Source organism: Notolabrus celidotus, chromosome 3, assembly GCF_009762535.1.
Source record: "Notolabrus celidotus isolate fNotCel1 chromosome 3, fNotCel1.pri, whole genome shotgun sequence".
Classification (NCBI taxonomy): Eukaryota; Metazoa; Chordata; class Actinopteri; order Labriformes; family Labridae; genus Notolabrus; species Notolabrus celidotus.
Window position 1 is genome coordinate 14,126,202 of NC_048274.1, and position 25,864 is coordinate 14,152,065.

The 25,864-nt window shown below is 39.7% G+C and overlaps 2 protein-coding genes across 10 annotated transcripts in view; one reads left to right on the forward strand and one right to left on the reverse strand.

Annotated features, from left to right (window-relative positions):
- ap1g1 (adaptor related protein complex 1 subunit gamma 1) lies at window positions 1–23,028 on the reverse strand. 4 transcript variants are annotated; one of them, XM_034680774.1, is made up of 24 exons: window positions 22,353–22,625; window positions 16,039–16,242; window positions 14,227–14,351; window positions 13,899–14,040; window positions 13,642–13,738; window positions 11,259–11,335; window positions 10,824–10,832; window positions 9,396–9,491; window positions 8,281–8,361; window positions 8,090–8,188; window positions 7,956–8,011; window positions 7,757–7,870; window positions 7,514–7,654; window positions 7,181–7,235; window positions 6,875–6,997; window positions 6,668–6,757; window positions 5,865–5,989; window positions 5,631–5,735; window positions 5,387–5,528; window positions 5,156–5,282; window positions 4,863–4,967; window positions 4,524–4,684; window positions 3,211–3,309; window positions 1–3,092 (listed from the first exon to the last, which is right to left on the reverse strand). In XM_034680774.1, the coding sequence occupies exons 2-24, from the start codon at window positions 16,237–16,239 to the stop codon at window positions 2,991–2,993; spliced, it is 2,472 nt and encodes an 823-aa protein (XP_034536665.1). In that variant the 5' UTR covers window positions 16,240–16,242; window positions 22,353–22,625; the 3' UTR covers window positions 1–2,990. The 4 variants fall into 4 exon arrangements, with proteins under 4 accessions (XP_034536665.1, XP_034536666.1, XP_034536667.1 ...); XM_034680775.1 differs by lacking the exon at window positions 22,353–22,625 and adding an exon at window positions 21,978–22,097; XM_034680776.1 differs by lacking the exon at window positions 22,353–22,625 and adding an exon at window positions 21,810–21,828.
- The window catches only part of LOC117810810 (zinc finger protein 821), an 18,978-nt gene continuing 15,578 nt past the window's right edge, over window positions 22,465–25,864 (forward strand). Inside the window, exon 1 of one of the 6 annotated variants that reach the window (XM_034680781.1) lies at window positions 22,465–22,644. In XM_034680781.1, the coding sequence (XP_034536672.1) occupies window positions 22,641–22,644 (4 nt within the window). In that variant the 5' untranslated portion in view covers window positions 22,465–22,640. Of the gene's footprint in view, window positions 22,645–25,379; window positions 25,823–25,864 lie in introns of those variants that run through there. The other 5 variants (XM_034680782.1, XM_034680779.1, XM_034680784.1 and 2 more) reach the window with 5 other exon arrangements.

Sequence of the window (25,864 nt, forward strand, 5' to 3'; positions counted from 1 at the left end):
TTAGTAGGTTCATGAGAGTTTAATTGATTGAAACTGTCAAGAGTGCTGAACACTCCATCACACATAAGGCCAAAAGGAAGCATTACATCTTGGCAAGAAAACCTGCTCTTCTCTGAAGGAGAGGGAGGATACATGAGGGGTTTGAGGGGCATGGAAGCAGACAAAGCAAGGTGCCACTTCTGCTGCTGTGCAGCACTGTGCTTAGGTTTCTCAGTAGTACAGTAAATCATTCAAACATCTGTTCAGGCAGATTCAACCCTTATTTCAAGATCCTAAGAAACCCCAATTAGTAACCTGCTGACTCACCAAACCACCTTCGTTAAAAGAGGTAAAAATGACACATCCGATCATGATTGAAAAATGACGAAAAGTTAATCAAATGCATTTCAATTGCATCCTTTTAAGATTCTTTTTTGTACATATGCATACAATTATACTTCCTAGCTAATCTTAAGTCTTCATGTGGGTTTTATTTAATTTGATCAGCTTTTGTTTGTTTACAACTATATACAATGTACAGGCAGCAGATCATATATCTTTTACAATGAATGAGTGATGATACAGGGAAGTCTTTATAGACTGATGCCGACTAGATCTATTTAGACAATATACATGTGAATAATTGGAATTTTTAGAAATGGTATCTAAAAAAATGATGAAAGATAGTACAAGAGACAAACTTGTAAAAGCCCTCAATATGTACAGAACAAAAGCCAATATAGCATTTGTCAAAAACAGAAAAAAAGTTAAACTGAAATAATTTTCTCCATATACACATATCATAGCTCAAAAATATTTCCAAAGCTAATAGGTTCTCTGATTTGGTCACAGAAGTTAGAAGATAGTGAAGCATAGTGAAAAGAGAAGAAGTATACAGCCTGATTGAACATCTGAGGATCTCAACACAGCATCACAGGGCTGCTAAGCTCGCTAAGTAATGAGATGTACAAACTACCGTTAGTTTCTTTCATGCAGATGCTCCCCTTGATTGCAATTCATGACTGCACAAAGCAGGCAATCTACTGACACTGAAAGTGAACAGAAAGAGAGAACATTGTGAGGTATTCAGGTTACCGTCCCCAACAGCATGGCCAGAATTCTGATTTGGAGAAGACGAGAGCCAGGAAATCAAACTAACAGTCACCACAGAACAACCCATCCCAGTACCTCACCGTGTGATCCGATCTCAATGCGATTTAATAATGCGAAGGAATCTTAATGATTTTTCACTTCAGTGGAAATCTTGCACTGTTTATACACATTTGATGCCAGCCTAAGAAAAGATTACATCTATTAGCTGCCATAACCTTTAAGATTTGCTTTGATTTAGGACTTCTTATTCACACCATTCAACAAGAGTTGAGAATGTTAAGTCTGAAAGAAACAATCAGGATCATGTTGCTATAATTTATGTTTTTTTTTGTCAGAAATGAGACAAAATACAAAGCTGTAGACATCCAGATGGGACAGTATTAGTAGGTGACTGATCTTTAACTCATTATGAGAGAAAGAAGTGAGAAAGTAAAACTTGTTAAATGAAGTGATATACCAATTCAAATCCATCAGGACCATTTCCCTCAGGCTGAAAACACACAAGCAGACTTACAAACGAAGCTCATACAGAACTCCATAGTTCAGGGGCTTTTATCTAGCTAAGTCAGAAAGGCACATCACTTTGATAACAGGCATAAATAATTAAGTCAAACTACTGCAGAAATAAAACATACTTCACAAAAAATAGTGCCGATAAGACGGGTGCCCCCATCGAAGTAGACAGCCATGAAAAAGCAGACTTGAGGGGAAAAAAGCATTCAGTGCATGTAACTACATTCATAACAAGCTTCATGTACATATATGTGCATGGTGACTAAAATTCAACCAGGTTAAACAAATCTGAAATGTCATCTAAATTGCAAGCTAGACTGTGAGGACACAAATGCAGAAGTTCAAATGCACATCTCAGACAGAAATGCAATCGGCTCTTCTTCAGATAAATTTCAGCCCTGGATTGTTTCCATCCTTAATGAACGCACCGCCTCAAACTTTGCAAAAGCAATTAACCGTTGAGTTTATTATACAGATCTTAAACTAAAGCTACAGATGAGATGATTTTAAGAGAGCTGTGCGGGAAAAATCTGAGCACATTCTCGGAAAAGTAGCCAGACAGGGATTTGTGGAACTGTCTATGATCTTATCATTGTGACAGAAAAAAAATACAGACTACTTCCTATAAAAAAAATAGGATGAAGAGGCCTACTGCCTGAACCAGAATATCCCCTTTAGAGCTTGAGTCAATGTGTGACTGTGATCCTTACAATGCTCAAACATGCTTTAAGCAAATTAATGTAATTCAAAATGAATACAACTCTCACAAGTTATATATCATGTTGTGGGGTCAAAAAGGGGGTTGTGTCATCAGTTCTCGTCACTCATTAGACCTTTCAAAGCTTTTTTTTTGATGCCATCAAAAGACTGAAGGTTCATACTAAAAAAAACAGGAATGCAAAGCCAATCATAAATATCGAAGAAGCAAATAGTTTCAACTGCATTTCAGCTTAATTATGAATGACAATAAACTAAAGTTACTGCAGTGCTCATAGTGGCCACACTTTTACTCTACAGTGACTTAAGAGGTAAAGTGCACCACAGTGGATGGTGTGCATATGTGCTTTCGTGGGGTTGGTAATGGTGCTGGGCAAAGGGTGTTACGTGGAAAATTGTACAAGTAAGCAAAGAGTTAATGGAAACCAATTAAGAGAAAGAAATTAGAAAAGTTCATTGATTGATATGTTTTCCCAATTATTCTGGTGATTCCAATGGTCAAAAGGGTCTTCGTAACATCTGTATTTTTTGCTTCCCATGCAACTTGAGGGCAGCGGACTGCAGTGACGTCACAGGGGGATCCGTTGGAAGAGAGGAAGGAGGTGAAAGGAAAATCGTTTTCATAGTTCCCTTGGTGGGGGGCTTTTAAGAGCAACAGGAGCAGCTCATCACTGCCAGGACTGAGGAGGGAAGTTATTAACCTCAGACAGGTCTTGCACAGGTGAGCCTTTGAGGGTGTACGTCAGCTTGATCCTCATTCGTAGCTGTTGCTGAAATGTTGTGAGGATGATTGTGTTTATAACAGGGAAATAATTCAAAGTCTTAAAAGTATGTTTCAGTGTGTCACAAAAAAACAAGATCACATCATTTTTTGAAGGACAGACTTACCTTCTGTGGGTTGAGGACTCTGATGACCTGTGTGACAGTTCCCTGGTTGAGTGCTGGGACAACATTACTGCTAGGGGAGAGGAGCTGCAGCTGGAATGTCTGATGAACAAATGTGTCAAACGCTGTGTTAGATAGGTTTCATGATATCCATGGAGAAATGGGGTCATTACAGCAGGACAATAAAGGGACGTTCACATTGATCCTGCACTGACCACAAGGGATGGATCTGTAATTCTGACGGCTCAATTATGCCATTTAAGTGTATTGATCACATAAAGTGACTGTAAATAGATCATGCAGGGAAATAAACGTCACTCTTGGTCTTTTCTTTGCCTGATCCTCTGTGCCAACCAGATTCCCAACATGGCATGTTTGTTTTCTGTCAGGTTAAACACAGACTCAGCATGAGAATACTAGTATTAGGCAGGACTATAATGCTGAAATGCAAGCTGCGTTGACACTGCCTAAACACGGGACTTCCACCAGATCCATGTACGATCCGTCTTCGATCCGCTGCGATCCGGCTCTGTGCGCTCTCGTCCGTCAACACCCACCGGTTGCGTTTTCGGCATGCAGCACAGAGCAGGACCGCCGGACAGCTGGAGTCATGTGATCATGGTTTTCCCACGGCAACCATTGAATCAAGAATTCTCCTCCTCCTCTCCTCATCCATGTTGTCTTAATCAGCCTCTGAAAACCTCTGACTTGATGACTCCAGGACTGCCTCTGCTCTAAATGACATTTTTTTTTTCATAGTTAAATTAAAAACAATCTAACGATAACACAGATTGTTTATTCTGAAAATTAACCCTGTTTTTATTTTGTTTTGGTGCCTGACTTCCTGTGCCGCTCCATCTGCTCTGTGCTGAATTGATGCGTCGTGCTCCAGCATCCGGCAAAAATAGAAGTATTGCGTATCTGATCCGTTGCGTTCCGACCTGCCGGATCAGAGACGCAGCTGGAACGCAACGGAGCGGATCCAGTGGGAGTTAACACACTCACTAGAATAGAAACCGATCAAATCCGGTGCCGTGACGGATCGGAGACGGACCGGACACGGATCTAATGGAATTTGGCCTGAAGAGTCGTCAGCTTCCTAAGTTTTCTGAAGATATTGAAAGTTCTTCAAAAAAGCTAAAAGGGTATTTTTTATTAGAGCTTCATGATTTCCTGAATCCCCATGCACACAGCATTTACAACCATTAACTTTTTCACAGATCTATTCTTTACATTCATGTAGCTGCATGTACACATTACTGGCATCATTGGATATTAAATCAAGTGTAGAACATAGCCTGTTTGTGCTTCCTTACCTTTGGTACTGCAGCCTGAAAAACGAAGTCTGTCATATCTGCCTCTGCCGAGTTGGAAGCATGGATGGTGATGACCGCGATGTTTGGATTGGGATTAGCTCTCTCAAATGTGAAGTCTATTTTCAGACCGTTCTTGTTGTATGCCGTCATAGGAGGAATAGCTGTACAGGGATTTTAGAAAAGAAGATCATAAAAGATTAGATATTTGATAACTTACATCTCTCAAGATGAGCTATGGTAATCAATGACAATAATAAAAAAAACACAATAATAAAGGTAAGTCTACAAACTACAGAACATTTGGGTTCAAACAGAAGACAGGGATCAACAGATTCTCACCTGCAGTTGCAATATCATTAAAGAGAGGCTGTGAGGAGAGCCCATCCAAGAGGAAAGAGGGTTGGGAAGCGGGCACAGAGGGAGCAGGAGCAGGGGGTGGGCCGCCTGGGAAGAGGGGACAGGAACACACCAGGGTTTGGTTGACTCTTTTATGTGGGTAACAAAGTGCTCTATAGCTGAACAGGACAGGGAGTGGGTTGGACATCTCATTTGCACTTGTGGCTAACAGGTTAACACCAGGTCCTATCTATACTTTGAAAGGGGTAATCAAGAACTTTAACAAAGCACCCTACCACTTAGCGAGAGGTCGCCCAGCAAATCAAGCAGCTCTCCTCCAGCTGAGGCAGGCTTAGTGGGCATTGTAGTCTGGATTACTGGCCCCACATCATTACCACCAAGCAGGTCTAATAAATCATTAGCCTGTAAGTCAAGGACAACATGTCAGAATGGTAAAAAAAATGAAAAATCCATGTGTGATCCAAACTGAAAAACTGCAACCTCACTGCAGGTAACGCTGCTCTCACCTGGTTGGCTGGCTGGGTGACAGGTGGTAGATGCTTTGCTTCAACAACAGAGGGCTCTGTCTCCCCATTTGTCTGGACTATTTCTGTGGGGCCATTAGAAGCGGACTTCTCCATGATGGGCATTCGTTCTAGCAGAGCTGGCCTATAATCAAGGATAAGGAGGAAGGAAAGAAGGTTAAACAAACGTAACCACAGGGGATGTTTTCAATCTACTAACTGGTACTATGCTGTATTGCAAGTTCACCTCATGTGGTCGTATTTCTTGAAAAGCGCATTGTACTCCACAGCTCTCTGCTGGAGCTCCACATCGATGCTACTGCCATATATGGAAACCACCTTCTTGATCCGGCTAAAGAAAAACAAAAACATGTTATAGGATAGAAAAGAGGGAAAGCAGGATTTGTTATGACTGAGGAACGTGACCAAGTTATCACTCCAGTGTTTTATAAAGGTTAAAAGTAGAAGGTTTTTTACTCACTTGACACTGCTGAAGCGTGTGGACAGCTTCATGATTGCAGTTAGGGAATAACCCCGGGTCACAGGTGTGGACAGGTTGGACACCAGGAGGCCTTCCAGCACATCCAGAACTTCATCCTCAGTCACCTTCATAGAGTGAAAGCAAGAAAAAACAACATTCAGAGACTTCATATTTCTATCAAAGCCTTACATCTTCATTTTGTGTGTATCTGTGGATTTGGCCAGGATTCCTCAAATGGCTCGTTTCCACCAAGCGGTCTGGTATGGATCAGTACAGTTTGGTACGGGTCGTATCGGTAACGCCTGATCCTGTTTGCGTTTCCACAGCCAACTGTGCCCTACTTGGTGGGCGGCGTGTAAGCCGGATGCTGATAGCCGCGTCAGCTACGCAATAGTGTGACGTCATGGGAGCGTGACACAGTGTGCCCCGCTAATAAATGCAACGAAGAAGAAAAACATGAGGAAAGTCTGCACCTCTCAACCATGGAACGCTGTTTCTTGACGCCATTTTCCAAACAAAAAAAGTTATCTTCCCAAAGTCCACTGGAGATTAAAACATGGTGGGATTATGTGTTGTTCTTTATTACCGCTGTCGCATGGGAAGTGACGATTCTTTCTTCTGGGGTCAGATTGGTATGTCTGGCACCCCAACAGAAAGGTACCAAAAAGTGGGAAGGTACGGCTCGGTAATTTAGGGACCTGTCACCAGTCCCGGTTTTAGTCAATGGAAACGTCACAAAATGTGTCCCGTACCGAGACGAACTGAACTGAATCGCTTGGTGGAAACGTAGGGCTAAAGTATACCTGAATAGGCTCCTCCTCCTCGCACTGCCCAGACACCAGCAGGTCTCCATACTCTCCTATGCACCAGGATGCCACCTGCACTAGAGGTTGCTACAGAAAAAAAAGAAACATGACTCAACTCTGTTGCACTCGACAGCCAGTTTGAAGTAAAAGTAGTGCATCACAGAATCAAATCTAATCTAGACCTAAAACCAGAAGTGATCCTACCTGGGAGATGTCATCCAGCAAGGCTTTGTAAAGTCTCTGTACTGTGTAGGCGTGCATCTCCACACTGTTGGTGATGAGCTGGATGAGGTTGGGAACAGAATCGTCTCTCACATAGCTCCCTGCCTTTAAATGCAAACAGAAATTTCAATTAGAAACACAGTTGACCGAAGTATTTATGTGTAAGGTGGCTGAGGAGTAAAACCACGTTTGGTGGAATCACATTTAGCATCACTTTTATTATAATTAGAGGGAAAAAAATTAATGATCAATGGCATGAGAGGAACTCAAACGTTTTTTTATACTTACTGTTGTCAGGACTCTCATAATGGTGTCTATGTGCCATCTTTTTGAAGGGGCGTACCTGTAACACAAAGACCACTATAATTAGTCCCAGCTGAGGAGAGAAGAATCATGACTGTGTGAAATAAGCTAAGCTAAATACAGCAAGGAGATGAATGCTGTCAGAAAATAAATGTTATCAGCAGCGTCTGTCAGACGATGGATCACTCATTGTTTCATCATACAGCGGTTTTAATGTTCAGAATCCCCTGTTTACTGTGGTACAACAAACAAACACTTCTGTACTGTATTCTTGAAAAAAAAACAGCCTTCATTTATCTTATTCATGAAATGTCGTACTTTTCTGCAGCTAAAAAGACTCCTGATGCACAGTCGGCCTTGAATTCAGGGTCACAGGAGTCCAGGAAGTAAAGGAGCTCTTTCATCATGCCTCTTATGTTGTTTCCATTCACCAGGGCGAAGCTCAGTTCCATTGCACGTCTGCATGACAATGAGAAGTAGGTTAAGGTCTGACAACAAAAGCAGCGTAGTGAGAAATGTAAAGCTGTAGTTAATGTCTGCACTTCAAATGCTGTGAATTACCTCTTGATGGACACATCCAGGTCTTTTAAACAATCCACAATGGTGCTCCGATGTCTCTGCACTGCGTTGTGGTCTGTCTGTACCGTCTTTAGTAGAGATGTCAATGCCACATATCTGCAATTGTGAGTTTAATTAAAGATATAATCAGCAATTGACAATAACATTTCTGAACGCATAATGGGCTGAGAGAATGAATTACCGGATATTTTTGTCATTGTTGAGGAGGAAGCGTCCCAGTATGTTAATGGCCAAGACCTGCAGGATAAAAGGGATTTAGAAAAGCAGAACGAAAAACGCTCCTTTAAAGTCACGCTTCATATTTTATTATCTCACCCTCAGTCCACTTTCAGACTTGATGTCCATAATGGTCAGGACAGTCTCGTACAGAATCGCATTGCCTACATTTTTACTCGTCTCTGTGTTTGTTGCAACCTGCAGGAACAAATACCACATGTTTATAAATGAACATCAACTTTATGAGAAGAAGCTCTTGATCAAAAGAAGTGTTTATGATTAATTCTTACCTGCGCAAGAATGTCATTCATTGCTTCACTGGAGTCATCATCGCTCTTGCCTAAAATTCTCAGTAGTCTCAATATCCGCACCTTAAGAAAGAAAACAAAATCACTCTGGTCCTGTCAGTTCACTTGACAAGTGTGGTGCGCCTTAATGATACCAAAGCTAAATTCTTCTTTCTCTTGCGTAACCTCATGAATGCTGCTGTTCTATTTTTATTGTGGTCCTTTTTTCTAAAAGCACAACTTAGTGCTCACAACTTGACATCTTTTTGTAGCTGCAAATGGTACAGCAAAAACATGAACAAAACCTGGATTTAACTTAGAGAGTAATGGCATTTATGTCATTACTCAAGACACATTTTTACAGGAAAGCTTTTCTTGTGTGATTTTATTGAGTTTTAGCTCTGATTTTAAGGGTATGTTTCATAAGTTTGTATGGTTTTTAAGCTTTTATTTCATTTTATTTTTTATCACTTCATTTGACCACTATAATTAATCCCAGCTGAGGAGAGAAGAATCATGACTGTGTGAAATAAGCTAAGCTAAATACAGCAAGGAGATGAATGCTGTCAGAAAATAAATGTTATCAGCAGCGTCTGTCAGACGATGGATCACTCATTGTTTCATCATACAGCATTTTTAATGTTCAGAATCCTCTGTTTACTGTGGTACAACAAACATACACTTCTGTACTGTATTCTTGAAAAAGACAGCCTTCATTATCTTATTCATGAAATGTCGTACTTTTCTGCAGCTAAAAAGACTCCTGATGCACAGTCGGCCTTGAATTCAGGGTCACAGGAGTCCAGGAAGTAAAGGAGCTCTTTCTGGATTTAATTTATATTACAGAGTACTGGCATTTATGTCATTACGCAAGACACATTTTTACAGGAAAGCTTTTATTGTGTGATTTTACTTAATTTTAGCTCTTATTTTAAGGGTCTGTTTTATAAGTTTGTAGGGTTTTTAAGCTTTTATTTCATTTTATTTTTTATCACTTCATTTTGCTTTGCACTTCTTCTTGTTTTCATTTCCCACTGTAAAGCACTTTGTTACTTGTATTGAAAAGTGCTATATAAATAAAGTATTAACATTATCATTATTAAGAGAGGGAGACTTACCTGCAGGAAGGGGTCGCTTATGCCTGACACATCATGCTCAGGAGAGTATCCAGACATGATTAGGTTCTTCAGGATTCTTACCAACTGTGGAACCAGCTACAAGAAGACGAAAAAACACAACAGAAAAGGAGAGGTATCACAGCGTTTTGTGTTTCAGTGTCAAACTTCAACTACTAACTATGTTTTTATTTTCACCTTTTTTATCATTACTTTAAGGTTCATCGTTTCTTATTGAAAGTGGTCGCCAACAAAACTCATTAAAAGTATTTTTGTTGGAATCTGGCAAATGAGATAGATTCATAATGTTGAAACAAAGGTGTCTGAATAGTCACATTGTTAAAGTTGTGAAATCAAACCTCAATTGTATGAAAATATTAGGTTAGAATAATTATTTTAAAAGAAAAGGAAACATGCAAATGTACTTTTGTTACTTAAGTGCAGAGCTGCATAAACAGTTGTATATTAACCAAGTTCATTCAACAGTAAAAAGTCCTATTATGGTAGAAACTAATTTGTCACACAACAGCTCATAATCTGATGATTTCTATATCTGAATGCCTTTTAAACAAGACTATCAAAAGAACATTTAAAAGGACCACTCCAACATTTTGGGAAACATTTACTGTCTCATCCAGCATCAAATAAGAAGATTGGGCATCATTTTCATCTCTTAGCATCCAGTAGAGATAAATCTAGCATGTGTGAAGTTGAATATCAAACACTGGTAGCTATGCGACGAGCTTACTCAGTTACCAGAACTTTATTTTCTCTCATTTGGTTCCTTTTGATTTAGTTAGGCATCTTTTTGTTATGCCAGACTGAAAACACTCCAGACGGGATCACTTTACAGGATGCACACAGATAAAGCTGATTTTTTAAAAAAAAACCTCTTCTCTGTTGTGTGAATGAAATCAAACAAACAACCCAAAATGCCAGAATGGAGTTTTTAAAATAGAAAGAAATGTTAACTTTTAAGTGTCTGAATGAACTAAATATACGCTCAGTGCAATAAAAGCTCCTCTCTGCAAATACACAGAGCTAAGAAAGTGAGCGACTCTAACAGTGGCAAAGATCTGGTGAGAATGATCTGTTACTAGTGACAACACTTGAGGCTATCATGTGTAAACACCACTTCCCAACTGCTTTTTAAGTAGACAGTGCTCAAACAGTGAGTTGAATATAAGGCAAATAATGACACTCAAAACAATTGTGAGAAATGTATCTGACGAATGGACCAACATTCTTTTGTAAATATTGAGAAACACTGACGAATTAATGATCACCGTACAAGTCAAAGAAATCAAATTTTAAATTAAAACACAACATGACATCATAACTCAACACATATTGGATTACATCTGAGGTGACTGTGAGGAGTGATTACTAAATACAGCATGCACCAGCTATGAGATCAGAATGTACTCTTACCTTCTCATTCTAACACAATGCAGGAATTGTAACAAAGACAAATGACAGAAAAAATATGAGGTAGATGTTAGGGAGGGGAAACTGGAAATCATTCACTTTCAGAAAAAGCTTAAAATAATGTTTAGATCATGAGCATGAGGTGTGGTGCTTCTGGCACAGTTTTTTTTACACCTATAGAGGAGAGGTACAGCAGCAGTAGAAATACAAGAGGAAAAGACAGCGGTAGGAGATCAAAGACCGAGACATACTCTGGATGTAGAACAAACCTGCATCACAATCCAAGCCTCACAGTTTAAGAACATTGAACTTGTGTTTGTCTAGCTTAACTCTACCAAAATGAAAAGTGTGCGCAAAGTGAGAATGAAATGTGACGTGGGCTTAAGACAAATGCAGTAATTATTCTAACATCTTCTGAGGAAGAGAATCTATTTGTACCTTTCTGAAGTGGGCTAGCATGTCAGGACTTCTTTCACACATCTCAGTGAGGAGGACGACGGATGTATGGAGAACACCTGGAGGGAGCGACAGAGTAAAGTTTGATATCAGTGAAAAAGGTGTCAGGAGTTTGTCTAAGTTCAGTGTCAACTAGCTTTCCATCACTAATTTATTGCCATGATGCTTGGGTTCATGTGCTGCCACAGCTTCTATCATACCTCAGTGCAGACACACACCTAGGGACCTAGATACCTGCAGCCTGTTGCACCAGCTGTGCGTAAGTTGCGTCCTAAGTTAGGGTGTAAATTCCACACTAAAACATACGTTGAAACTAGTTAATTTGTAACTTAAGTTGTGTCATAGTTTGGTTTCACCATGGAGATGTAAGGTTCATCTTAACTAGTAGGCCGTAACGTCCAAACTAACCAAACATTGTCGCAGATATGACATTTACACTTCCACCAGCCAATCAGAGGAAAACATAGACTGTATAAATAACTCATAACTGACCAACAGCTGAAACAAACTTCAGCCAACTGCTGCTACAGTCGCGGAACAACAACCAGGTATGTAAGTATGATAAAGTATCATAGCAGGGTGATAACTATAGCCTAAATCCTTAATATACGGTGTGTAAAATAACGCTGATATCAAGTGGTAAAATTATCAACTACAGCATAAGTTAATATAACAGTTGCCTACTCTGCAGATGGAACCGTAACAAAATAACATACACCACAATGGTCTTCACCGCTCGTGGATGACGCGTTGCCGACATAATCTAGCTGGGTGAGCCCTCTGTATCTCCTCATCCTCCAAATCGTCCCACCTTTCAAAACCATGCGCCATGGAAACCGGTATACAGAGGACTTACACCTACTAGGAGCTAAGTGTAAGAATTAAGAGGTAACTTAGGCTTTCGTTGGAACTATCTCAGCTGGTGCAACATCCCAAAACGTAAACTCATCCTAAATGAGAAATTAAGTTCAAATAAGGCTACGTTTGAACTTATGCACAGCTGGTGCAACAGGCTGCTGCACTCTACAGAGCTCACTTTTCTAGTTTTCTAAGCCCTACCCCTAGAGACTTTACTGGACTAATAAAGTGGTCTCATTAAAACTAGTAATGTCATTCTAATCAGTAATTGTTGGCCTGAACACAGAATGTGGAACTATTTTGCCACATAGTCCATCAGTCAACTTGTACTGCATGAGCTAAATGGCAGATGAGAGGTACACTAGAGTTGCACAATATTGGAAAGAAATCATACTTCAATATATTTCCTTTTAGCACATATATATTGCAATATGAAAAATATAAAAAAGTAAATCAGATAAATTTAGTAAGTTTTCAAATACTTAGAATCAATACAAATCTTCAATTATACAACTATTGGATCTTTAAGTGTATCTTCTGCTGTCAAATCAGATCCCTCTACTTTTACCTCACAGTGTCCTGCCCTCTGACAGCAGCTCTGACACCCACATGGAAAAGTAAAGACTTACTGCCCATGCCCACACTGCATATGCTATGGTCAGACAATATATTGTTCAGCACTAATACATTGAATTACACGACATGTCCAAGCATATAGGATTTGCTCTTGTAGGCCTTTCACCAGCCACACTGACCAATCACAAAGAAGAGCCTCTCAGTTGTCAAAAAATATGATGAACTGGCATGCATATGATCAACCACAGAGGACATCAGGTGGCAGCATCATCAATCTGAAGGACCATCGCACAGGCTAATCATTTCCTGGCAAATGTTACAAGGTTGGAAACATCAGCTTAGTTCTGTGAGAGGATATCAGCGGTGTTGATCTCTGTTGCAACATGAAGAAGAACAGGTTCTGGATCTTTTACAGGGGCTTTTCAACGGTACATTTTGTGAGTAATCAATAAATCTGTTGTTTGTTTTTACATGTTGGAGAACCAGTTGACATTACTGAACAAGGCAGTTGTTTGAATAACATGTCCAACACTTCTTATCAGTGAACTTTGAAGATGTGTCAATCTTTCTTCCGTTGATACATTATTAAAAAGGCATGAATGGCAGACAGAAAAAAATACTTTAAAATATGGCGCACAAACTGTGCTTTTGTAAACTGTCTTATCTGAAGCATCACTATTGCATTGACACACAATGTCAGGGAAGATCAAGCGTCCCCTATATGGGGAACACACAAGCCCTAGAGTTTATGACAGACTCATTAATTTTCTCTCCTCCGTAAGGGACGATGCCTTCAGGACATGAGCTGCCAGCTGTTCTGGGCAGAGCTCTGTGAGTGACAGGAGCTAGAAAAAAAAAGCAGCATTTGTGTAGGACAAGCACACTTCCCTGCAAGCCCGTAGCTGCATCCTGACAAAGTGTTTGCACTCACCATGGTTCTTCTCGCTCAGCAGGTTTTTTGTGGCTGGAAGGAACATTTCCATAAGTTCTGGAACCTTCCTGATGACGTGAACTGCACACAACGCCGCCTGTAAACAAATAACACTCCAAATGAAGGAACAGTCAAACCCTGAACACTTCAAGTATCTGTGTACCTGTTCAGGACACATTAATACATGCCTATGTATAAGTTGTCAACCACATACTTTAATTCTTTCATCCTACAAACACAGCAACAATAAGACTTACCTTTTTCCTCAAATAGGAGTTGGATGTTTTGAGCAGCTTCTCTACCTCCCCAGCCAGGTCACGACACATTTCTGAAGAACCCATGCAGCCAAGAGTGCACAAAGCCAGGCCCTGAACATACTGTGTGCTGTGATTCAAGTCACTGTGAGGAAAGGAGAGAGTTGAATGAGATGGATTCTCAAAAGTGCAACATAAAAGAACAAATTTGGATGAAAACTAAAGAAACTAAAATGAAGACTTAGGTGTTCAAACCCACCATCAAGGATAATGTACTGTGCAATACAAAGAGTAACATGATTAAAGAAAAGAAACAAGAGCTTCCACTTACTTCTTAATGCAATTTGTCATTAGTAGGTGGACATCCTGCCTTTCGTCCAACAGCAGCATAGCTCCCAAATAACCTATTCGTTTGTCAGTGAACTTCTGGGACGCAATCAGCTTCAGGCACTCCAGCTAAAAAACAAAATAATCATGTCACTTAACTGTCCCAAGGTATATGTTTCATCATCCGCATCAGTCTATAAGTTCCCATTAATATTCCTGCAAGTCTAACACATACAATACTGGGGATTTACACTATTAATTTAACAGCGGAGTCTCATGATGAGCCCTTATGTCTCCCATCATATTTTACATAGTTGTGTAGAGCACACATTAGCCCAAGGTGCTACATCCAAGAGAGCATTCTATTCTATTTGAGTCTTGAGAGTCAGTCATCTCTCCCTCTCTCTAAAAATGGATCTAACATTGTAAATGCTCTGAAATTGGGTTTTTTCTACAGCAAGAAAATATCTCTTTTACGAGACACCCGAGGCAAACAACACAAAGGCACCTTGTAAATATTTTGCTCACAGGCTCTATTATGGTTGTGCCCAGCACAGATCAGAAGTTCAGGCTGGATACACCGCTGCTATTTTAAAACCGTGTTGTCTCAGCTTCTCACTCAGTGACTGTAGTGAGCTATTACAACTACTGTTAACTTATATGTGTTTAACTTGTTCCTCTAAAGCTGTGGGGGGTTTTGTAAAGTGGATGTTTCTCTCAATTTATGAAAGTTGACACTGAATAGTTTATTTCAAGGTGGAATGACTTGGCTGAAATCAATATGTGGTAATTATTTGATTTGTCCAGTGAATTTGAACTTTTAAAAAGCACTGTAATGTAAGTCTTGATCTGCCTCTGGGTCATCACAATGTGAGTGGTTGATTCTACATCAGGAGACTTGATGGTCATTATAATCCGCTGGAAAAACAGTGTAATGGTCTTTTCTTCCTGCAGTGGTCAGACTATATAACCAATATATATATATATATATATATATATGTTGTAAGATATGCTTACTTTTTATCTCTTTAATTTTAATTGCTAATAACATCTTAATAATTGTTACTTTATAGGCTCTTGTTTGCTTTATATTTTTTGCACTGTCTACTTTGTTACTGTGACACTTGAATTTTCCCATTGTGGGACAAGTAAAGGACTATCTTATCTTATCTTAAGCTAAAGACCTTTTTTTGCCGGCCTCACTGCTGCCAAGAAGTCGGTTGCTATGAGGTGGAAACAACCAGATGGGCTGACGGTCAAGAGCTGGATCCTCACTTTCCTAGATAAAGTTTACTTGGAGCTTTCCACTGCTCGGATGATCACGGTTAAAGAGTGTAATATTCAAATGTGGGCTTATTTTGTGGAAAAACTGAAAGAACAGATCTAGCCTCTGTTAGGATCTGTGTTTTGGTCTGATGCAGCTGGTGGTCTCGGTTTGTTCTGGGGCTGTTTATTATTTATTTCAATTTTGTTACTTTATTTCATTTATTTATGTATTTATTTTATTTTATGTGTGTACATTTATATATGAACACCCAAACTTAATTTGTGTGCTACTGCCTTTGTACTTACTTGCTACTGCAAATGTAATTACAATGTACACTATTTGTCACTTTTCTAAAAAATAAATAAATAATAAGATTTAATGAACAAAAACAAAAAGAAAAACAATGTGAGCTCAGTGTGTGCCACACAGAGTAGGAAAGCCTTGACATACAGTATATCTAACACGGTGCATTCAAAGCATCCCTTGGTAACTGAAATGACAGAGAGGTTACTGTATTCATGCTGCCCCTCCCCCACCACCACGACATACCTGACCGAAGTGCGCTGGGTAGCCTAACATGTGCATATAAAGTAGTTTTGCCACATTTCTGCAACGGTATGTATTGTCTTCCTCTCTAAAGGACGAGCGGATAGCAGCACACTCTTTCTGGATCATCTCACGCTCCTCTGCCTGGGTCCGTGCTGTCCGGATAGTTCGGATCAGCTCCCGCAGCCTGATCGGAGCTGGCATTTTCTGGAAAACACAGAGAAAAGAAAAAGGTTGGCAAAACATTGCCCAAGGGTTGGCACTGGACTAGATCCCATCAAAGGAGTAGAGCTACACCTCTTATGAAGGGGTTCTTACGACTCAAGGTTCTAATATCATTTGTACACCTAAAACAGAAAACAAAACGATTTCTTAAACACAGTGAGCCAATACTTGGGATGAGTATTTAACCATAGGTTTCACAGAGATGACCGGTGCATTAAGATCTGCAGTTGTTAATATAGTTAAAGTGTAAAGGTAAAGGAGAGCGGTAGGTGAAATTCAACTCCTTGGCAGAGGAGCCTCTGAGAGCACACAAGCTTTAAGCCACAGGCGAGTTTTAAATATTTATAAGAAAGAACATGCTTAGTTGTGAGAATTAATTCTTGTGCTTGTATATACAAACAACCAAGAATAAGACCATGTAAAAAAAGATCTGACATTCACTGTGCTGCTCACGTCTGCAGAACAAGCATGAAGCAAAACTGTCAGGCACCCTTTAATGAAGCAGGACAATGTTTTCAAATTCAACAAACTCATGCAATTAAATATTTGAAGATAACAGAAAGCCACGACACATGAGACACATCGAGAACAACCCTAAACTCCATGAGGTCAGTCAACTGATGGAACAGCAAGGACAGGTTAGGTCTAACTTTTTAATTCACAAGACAGCAACTCTCATTGGTGCAGATTGAACACACACACACACAAACACAAACACATCCAACTCCAGGTTTGGAATTTGTAAGCCTTCACTGTAAATGCTGACACGCTGATTCGCAGGTTTTTTGGCACTCTTTTCCACATAATACAAAATTCAGCAACTGAACTTCAGTTCTTTCCAGACTGGAAGGTTATTAACAGTGCGCCCCCCCCACACACACACACACACTGAGAAAGAGGTACATTTTGTCTCCCATCTCATGGAGCCTTTTATCTGGTGCCCTGCTGTACATAATTAAGCCGCTAGAGCAATAGAAAGAAACTATGGTAATTACTTGCCGAGAAAATCCATTTGGTAGACAGGAACATAAAAGAGGTTTGCATGGAGCAGAGACTCTCAAAAAAAAAACCTTGTGATAAAGTAGTGGATGGTGAAGCTCTGAATTTCAAACGAGGAGTTTTGTTCTTCTCAATGAACAACCTGCTTACTAAGACCTTCATAGATAGCGAGTGCAAAGTTACGATCCACCCTTTGTTTTAGTATCACAGTGAGATGGAAGAATTTAGTAATCATCAAACATGTCGCACAACTGAGAAGACTACGTAACTACGAATCAGGAATACTTTCAAAGAACACATTTGTTTCTATAAGCACGCGTTGTTCATTCTCTAATGGCTTTCAGTGGCACTAAAAGGTGACGATCATAGACTGTATATATAATGGATGCAGTATCCGTGACGTCACCCATCTGTTTCTGAAGCTCTGTTTTGAAGCCAATCAGCGGCGGCGGCAGCCATATTGGAAATGTTGAACTCAACATAACTGCTGTCGAGCGAGTGTGAGGTAAAGAGGCGGACTCTGAGCCTCCTCGCCAACAGCTACAGTGTTCCCGCCTGTCAATCAAGTCATAATGGAAGACTCGTAATCTTAATATCTTCGAAATTGCTGTGTTATGAAAAAATTCACCCCCGTACAGTGTGTGTCGATCGAGAAATGAGCTATCTAGACTACACGCATCTTTTGTACCAGGATGTAAACAGGTTTATTTCTGCTGTAAAGATCAGCTTTTTTGAATTGGTGTGTATGTGGTTTCCGGTACTTCCAGAGCCAGCCTCAAGTGAACACTCGATGAACCGCAGCTTTTAACACTTCTGCATTGGCTTCAATTCTCGAGGTTGCCGCTTGGTGACAGTATGCGCATCAGGGTATTTCTGTGAAAATGTTTAACATAAACCTAAGTAGCTAGCATGAATATTACTGATGCCATTGTTCTCACCAGAGCTCAGCCATGAGACTTATGGAAATCTTACTAGGTCATGAGCTGGCTGTTTGCCAGAGTGCTTTACATGGAAACTCAACTCCAGCTCCTATTCCCACGTGACACAGACTCATTTTGAGATGAAGGTGAAGACTGAGCTTTAGATGAATCCAACTCTAAATTTGTCTATGACATACCTGGTTACCCATGTTGCTTTTCTATGTAGACCTTCATACTGTGAAATTTGCAATTATCTGACTGGCGAGGGAAAAATCTATCAAATGAAATTTCATTAAACTATGACAGTCCACTGCAGGGATAAAGATCAGGGCAAGGAGGGAATGAGTGCATCCTTTGTTGGGCAAGGTGGTGGTTTGTAGAGAATCCGAGAACTCAGTGTGATCAAAGTGAAACAGGGTAGGCCATGCTTTAATAAAGCAAGAGATCTACTGTCCGTCCTAACACCATTTAAATTACCTGGGCTGAATGGACTTAGTGTTGGGCTCCGTAAATCAGGACTCCTTGCCTCTTGCTGTGCGGATAATCAAATGTGTTTGCTGTAAGGGAAGTAAATCCAGCTTCTGCTGAGAGCTGATGCTGAACAACTTATGGGTCCTCATTCTTGCACTACAGAAGCACATTCTTCTACAATCAAAACTAGCAGTCATTCTTGCCATGACCTGTATTGCCTTACTAGTTTTAGAGGGTTAAAAAGTGTCTTTAGTTTAAGAGAGAATACAAGGAGCACTAAGTAAATGGATCAGACAGACATGAACAGCGGGTTAGTTATTTCAACAGTTGGACAACACCAGCAAAGGTTTCACTCTCCAAGGTCGTCAGCTTTACTCCACCTTACAACAAAGACAGAAACGATTACACCGTGAAGTCATTCATCACATTAAGGTGGCGATCACTGAGAAGAGGCACTACAGCCCATACAGGTTCTGTCTGACACAATGTCTGTTTGTCAAAGGATTTAACAACAAAAGTCCAGTTCCATCCAAGAAGTTGAAGAAAATGAAGACCAACACTAAAACCAAAAAGCAAAAGAGAGCTCATAACAGCAACTAAGAGTAACTTCTATTTCTTTATCTATTAACCTGATCAGAAACATGGCTCATTTAGTCAGACTGTAAAATATCATGTCACAGCTCTCCTGTTTGGCTGTAGTTTGCATGTACTGTAGCATGTTCATAACAAGCTTCTCCCTTGAGGTTTTGAGAGCCTGCCTAGATTTGCGTCCAGAGCCTAACAACCAGCAACAAGCAAGAATCATGCCACAGAAAGAAAAGAGAGAAATATGGTTTTAAGTGGCTCTGCATTCGATTATTAAACATTAGAATAGCTGAAACTGATGGCACAACATGACATCCTTTACTACTTTCTCTCTTGTGAAAGAGCCTTGAAAAACTAGACACAAAAAAATAACCAGACAGTTGCATGAGGAGAATTATCTGGAGACAACACTTGGGAGGAGCTTTCTCTCCGCTCCGTTCTTCAGGCTAGAGTAACCTGCTGCACTTTATCTCCTAATTTGTTCCCTGCTCTCTAATATGTAATCCCAAATGAGTGGTGTGCTACTATCAGAGCAGACCACTCATTTCCATCTCATATCACCATGTCTGAGTGATAAGCTGTGTCCTGAATCAATAATGTACATCCCAGTTTGTACATGTTATATCCTGCTTCTGACATGCAGTCAATGCTTAGTCCTGTATCTAATGGTGGACATGAAGTGTTTGTAATACAGTAATATAATGATCAGTGTTACACATGTTTTAAGTAATCATTCCTACTTTCTATTATCTGTGTGGATAACAGAAGGCTTGATTAGAGGGTTACCCAGGTACACGGAAGTGCTTATGTTAGTTAGCTTGACAATATATCGCTGGCTGCAGAAGCTATTTTACTCTCCTCCTCCTAGCAAGAACCACTTCCATGTAAGAAGTTATTAGTCTGAGTAAGAGATCATTGAATGTAAGTGAAGTGACCTAAAAGTCTACAAAGAGCCTGGTGGTCAGTAGAGCCAGCAAGGCCCTAACTAAGTTAAATTCTAACTTGTGAATCATGTGAGTTCTCACCTGAACCTACAGAGGCACTGCAGTTGCCCTACAGGTCGCAAACCAATGAAGAATGTGTTCTGCAAAACACAAAGTTTCATCATGGCTGTAGCAAGACCACTTTTGACATTTCTTTACTCCAAGGCACATACATTTGCTCCCAGAATGTAGCTTCAGTCAAACTATACAAATATTTTTGTATCTGGCTGTAAGGTTTCAAACTAGCAAGCTGGAAAAGGAACTTCTGCCAATGCAGAAAAACAACCACTTATGCTAGATCATACAGAACTTCCCCACTCTGACTTTATGAGCCTTCTGTAATTATGAGGGAGTATAAAACAAATGAGGGTTTAACAACAGGGTCCTGCCCACTATGATTGTTATAAAACAGAATGTATAGATACAAAAAAAATGTCATACACACACTACACACTGCATTAGTTTTCAATATTGTGCAATAAAAAAAAAAACAGTATAAATCTACAAAGTTAGCCGCTACATGACGGTCAGTGGAGCTGAAGGTTAATTGGTGGTAGTTAACTTCATAGCTCTTTGGTTTCAGACTTACTTTATGCCCTTGTCATGTTATCCTACTGAATTACTTAGCAACATAGTTAACTTTGGACTCTATTGAATGTTAAATATATAAATACAGGTGCTGTAAACACAAGAAAATAATATCCAGTTTACTACTTGTTATTACTAGAGGCTAAGTCAATTATAAGCTGTTACCTGTTAAACCTTATACAGCCATAGGTCAGGGGTTCCCAAACTTTCCAGCCCACAACCCCCAAGATATTGATGCCAAACTCTTGTGACCCCCACTGTCCCTCAAAGTGATTTAATATGGTTTGATTTAGCTGGTCTGCAGATAATCAGCCTACCTATATGAGCATGTGGCTGTGTTTCCTGTGCTGTGATGAATTAACCTACTGCTACTTTTGATAATTCACTGTTCACTAACCCTAAACTTAGGAGTCAAACTCATTACATTTTCTATTTTCAAGGTTTCATTTCAAGTTTAGCTACTATTGTTGTCAATATTTTGTACTATAATAGGTATAATGTACTATTTTTAGATAATTAAAAATAAATTAACACTTTAGGAACCCCTGCCTTAGATGACCATATGTGACGAGTATGCTTATGAGTCACCTATACTACCTTTTTCTTACTTCCTACTCTCACCTGACTTCCTTCACGTGAACCAACACATTGTTTTAAGAGAACAGTTCTTTTTAGACTATATACGCATTGTTTAAACACATTTAACTCAATTGTTTCTTCCTTATTTTGATGTTTTCAACACAAAGTTTCTAACTTGGAGCAAAAGGAGTCCTTAAGATTCGAAGCTAGCTGCGTTAGCTTCCCGGATATCCGAACATAACGTTGACGTATTGCTGAAATATGTTAAATATATTACAGGTATGGGATGTCTCATATCATTAACAAGCTATGGGTCGAGTGTTAGACACACAAATGTACTTAGTTAACGCAAACGTAAGTGTATAACAAGCTAACTCTACTAAACAGTCATATTTCCAGTGAAAGGGCAACATATTAGGTTCACCTTGGCTCACTACAGATCACCATCCACAGCCAAAAACACTATAAAGTAAAGGACATGACAGGCTACTGCGTGCTGGTCATGACACCTGAATGTAATCTTCGATTGATGAGGACATGGTGCAGTTACGGCCTTCTTCAGGCATTTGGATTATAAACTAGCTAACGTTACCTGAGCACCCTTTAGTTTCACTGTTACCTCCTCCGACTTCACGTTTAAAGGCACATTAAATGACGTTAGCTCACTGCAAAGACATTACACGCACATTGATGATACATGCTGTCACGATGACTATGACTTGGGGAAAAATCCCACAGCTTAAATTGAGCTTGAGCTACATCCCATACCCCAGCAGGTTGTTAGCTAAAAGGCTGTTAGCGAAGTTAGCTACTGACAGGCACAGCCCCGGTACACTGAGAGGGCTGCGACTTCCTATGCAGCGCCACACTCACAGTTGTCAATACACACAAGCACACTGATCATCCTTCACACGGTCACACATTCTCATACAACTCTACCGACATGGTGTTCTTTGAATATACTTACTAGCCGTAATGATGCCAGAAAATGACTGGAATCGTCTCTATTAGCAATGGAGGGAGGAACACACTAGACATGCAAAATGGTGGCTACTCCAGCCTCAGCACATCTACCGCAGGCGGAGGGATACACTGACATATCCCACAGAGGTTGGTGAGGAAAGAAGAAGCGCGGACTCGCTACCAGAGTTTGTCATCAGCGTACAGTAACGTTAGCTTGATAATAGAGGACTTCTTCACTGTCTGTGCCTCTGCATGAGACTCCCACCTGATATGCCAGTGTTCATTGGACACCATGGGTAATGGCAATAATTGTGTCTTAATAATGTAGTGATGTGACTGTGCTAGTGATTCTGCTTTCCGTTTTTTTTGCTAGTTGCTATCTAAGCTAGTCTCCTCCATCGTTTTAACTATAAAGGGCTAACGTTAGGCTTGTCATCTGTAGCCAGCTAGCTAATGTTAATGTCGTCAATGACTCAAAGTAATGTTATCTAACGTGTTGTTCAGTTGAAGCATTTATCTATATCATTATTATTATACATAGACGTGGTGAAATTCATGACATTACGAGGTTATTCTGTTGAGACTGCATATTTTGCCTTTACACGCGGAGGAATATCTTTTTACCCTGACAACGTTGTGCTGCGGTCCGTTTACTCGTGGCAGTCAGTGATGACGACTACATGTAATGTTATGACATTAGCCCTTTAGGGTCTTTCAGCGCCACCTAGTGGTGTCACTGTGGCTTGTGCTTGATTAATGCTTTATTAAACATCAGAACAGATACCTAATCAGTTTCAGCAGATCCACACCTTGAACAAACTAAACTTTATGTATATAGCACCTTTCATACATTTTATTATTTTATTTGCACATCATAAAAACAACAACAACAACAACAACAACAATATATGTAATGGAATCAAAAACATTGTGCAAGGGAGGTCAGAAGCCCCAAGGGGCTTATAAAATATCTTCCCTCTTGCTAAACAAAAAAACATAAACAGCAGCAATACTAATACTAATAATAATATAAGTTACCAAAAATAATTCCTGACATAGTGAAACAATTAGATCAGAAAAGTATGTTGAGACTTGTTAAATTAGGGACCTTTTCAGATGCTTTTTGAACATAAAAACATGCAGCCCAAAGTGCCTCACAGAATAACAGAGAGACAGAAAACAACAGCAATGGTAAAATTATAAAAGGCATGATTATAAATAAAATACTAAAAAATAAAATAAAATCATTATTGTAAAATTAATAAAATAAGTACAGTTTGAACAGTTACAGTTGAAAGAAAAATTAAAAATAGGGTAGCGTTAACAAGACCAGAAGAATACAACAAATAAATAGATAAATAAATAATTGAATAAGATAAATAAATGTTAAAGCAATGATTAAAATAATAGTAATGCAGTCCAGGGCTAAAAATTAATTACTCCAAATTAAAAGCTAGATAAAAAAGGTAAGTCTTAAGTTTACTTTTAAAAACACCCAGAGAGCTTGCTGTTTTGATGTCCAGAGGCAAAGAGTTCCATAGCTTAGGGGCATGAAAACAGAACACTGCTAACATGTTTGTTCTTGTATCACTGGTTTATTGCTACGTTGTTGAATGTGATTTTGAAAAATCTTCATGTGATTTTTGATGCCACTCAAACCTTATGTTATGTATGGGGTGGGCCATGGCTTTTTGTATGTTATCAGCACTGTGGAAAATCCCATATAGCTTTGAAACATTGATGGCACTTTACAATAGTGGTGTTCTGGCTACCAAAGTTTTTCATTTGATCAAGCCATGTTACTCTCAAGGTTTGGCTGAACCAACCCTTAAATTGTCCCTGCTCGGGATGGATGATGATGCCAGACCTCAAAACCTGCTGATAAGAGTTTGTCACGTGTTTAGATTCAACCCTACCTGGATATGTTTCGTCTTTGGTGTACCAAACATTTTAATGTAGAAAGGCAAGTTTTTGTGCTAATTTACAAGCACGTTTGCGATTACATGATGTGTCCACTAGAGAGCACTGAGAAATTTGTTTTGAAAACTTAAAATTGTGATGAGCGTTCAACTCCAGGATTCATTATTCTGCATACTGAGATATATTTTAGTTTGGCTTGTTGTCAGATCCAACATATCATGGGAATATTGTTGGTAGGGCTCTAATTAAGTCTGGCCAAAATGAATGATTGATTGCCTGATTCATTCATTCACAAGCATTATGTGTGTTTACAGTACATGTTTTACTAATTGATTCTGTGTATTAGAGATGGGATGTGATTAATTATCATCGATTCACTTATTATAATCCAGGGGTTCCCAAACTTTTCAGCCCACGACCACCAAAAAATTGATGCCTAAGACTCGCGACCCCCACTGTCCCTCAAAGTGATTTAATGTGGCTTCATGTAGCTGGTCTAGAGAAAATGACCCTACCTATATGAGCATGTGTCTGTGTTTCCTGTGCTGTTATGAATTAACCTACTGCTACTGATGCTTTTGATAATTAACTGTTCACTAACCCTAAACTTAGGAGTCATTTTACAACAAAGAAAGACAGAAAACTCATTACATTTTCTATTTTGAAGGTTTTATTTCAAGTTTAGCTACTATTTTTGTGGATATTTTTACTATAATGGGTCAAATGTACTATTTTTAGATAATTTAAAAAAAAAAATTCTGGAAGACATCTCACGACCCCACACTTGTGGAACCCCTGCTATAATCCCACCATGTCATGATAAACTTATTTGGCAAAATTCTGAATATTTAGGACATGGAAAATATCACATGCATAAAGTAAACTAGCTCGTAGATAAATAATGAATGTAGAAGTTTTAAGGTGTGACTTTTAAATAGTTAAATCCTCCAGAATAACATTCATGTGAAAACTTGTGAGGTATCATGCACACCGTCTTCATTTCTCCCATGCAACCTGAATGCAGCGCAAAGCATGCACTCCCCTATGCGCCCCATAGTCCCTGCATTTCCCACAATCCTGTTCGGCGTGGCTTCATCGCGTTTACGTCTTTACGTGAGTGATCAGCTGAGCTCGTGCATCGCTGCAGTGAGTGCGCGGGTGCCAGCAGCGGCTCGGGTTCGGAGCAGCTCGGGGCCGCTCGGAGTCTCTCTGTGGTCGGGCTTTGGACATCATTCTGAACCCCGGATCGATTGGGAGACGGGGGGGTTTCTTTTTACGGCTGCAAGAATGTGACTCTTTTACATCTTCGTTTTTTTATTTTTTATTTTTTACTCCTCTTCATGGACCCGACTCCACTGAACGAGAAGACGAATCCTGTTCTTCATTTCGTCCTTTAATTATTTCGCTTTAATCAATCAGACCCTCAGTGCGGAAAACACCTGGGCTGGTCCCGGGGTCCGTCCAGGATCTGGAGGAGATTCCGTTTCCGTTTCTTACCGGGAGTGGGCAATAATATGTCCAGGCGAAAACAGACCAACCCCTTCAAAGTTGACTGTAGGTATTCCCATTTATTCTGGCTGATACCTCACGAGTTAC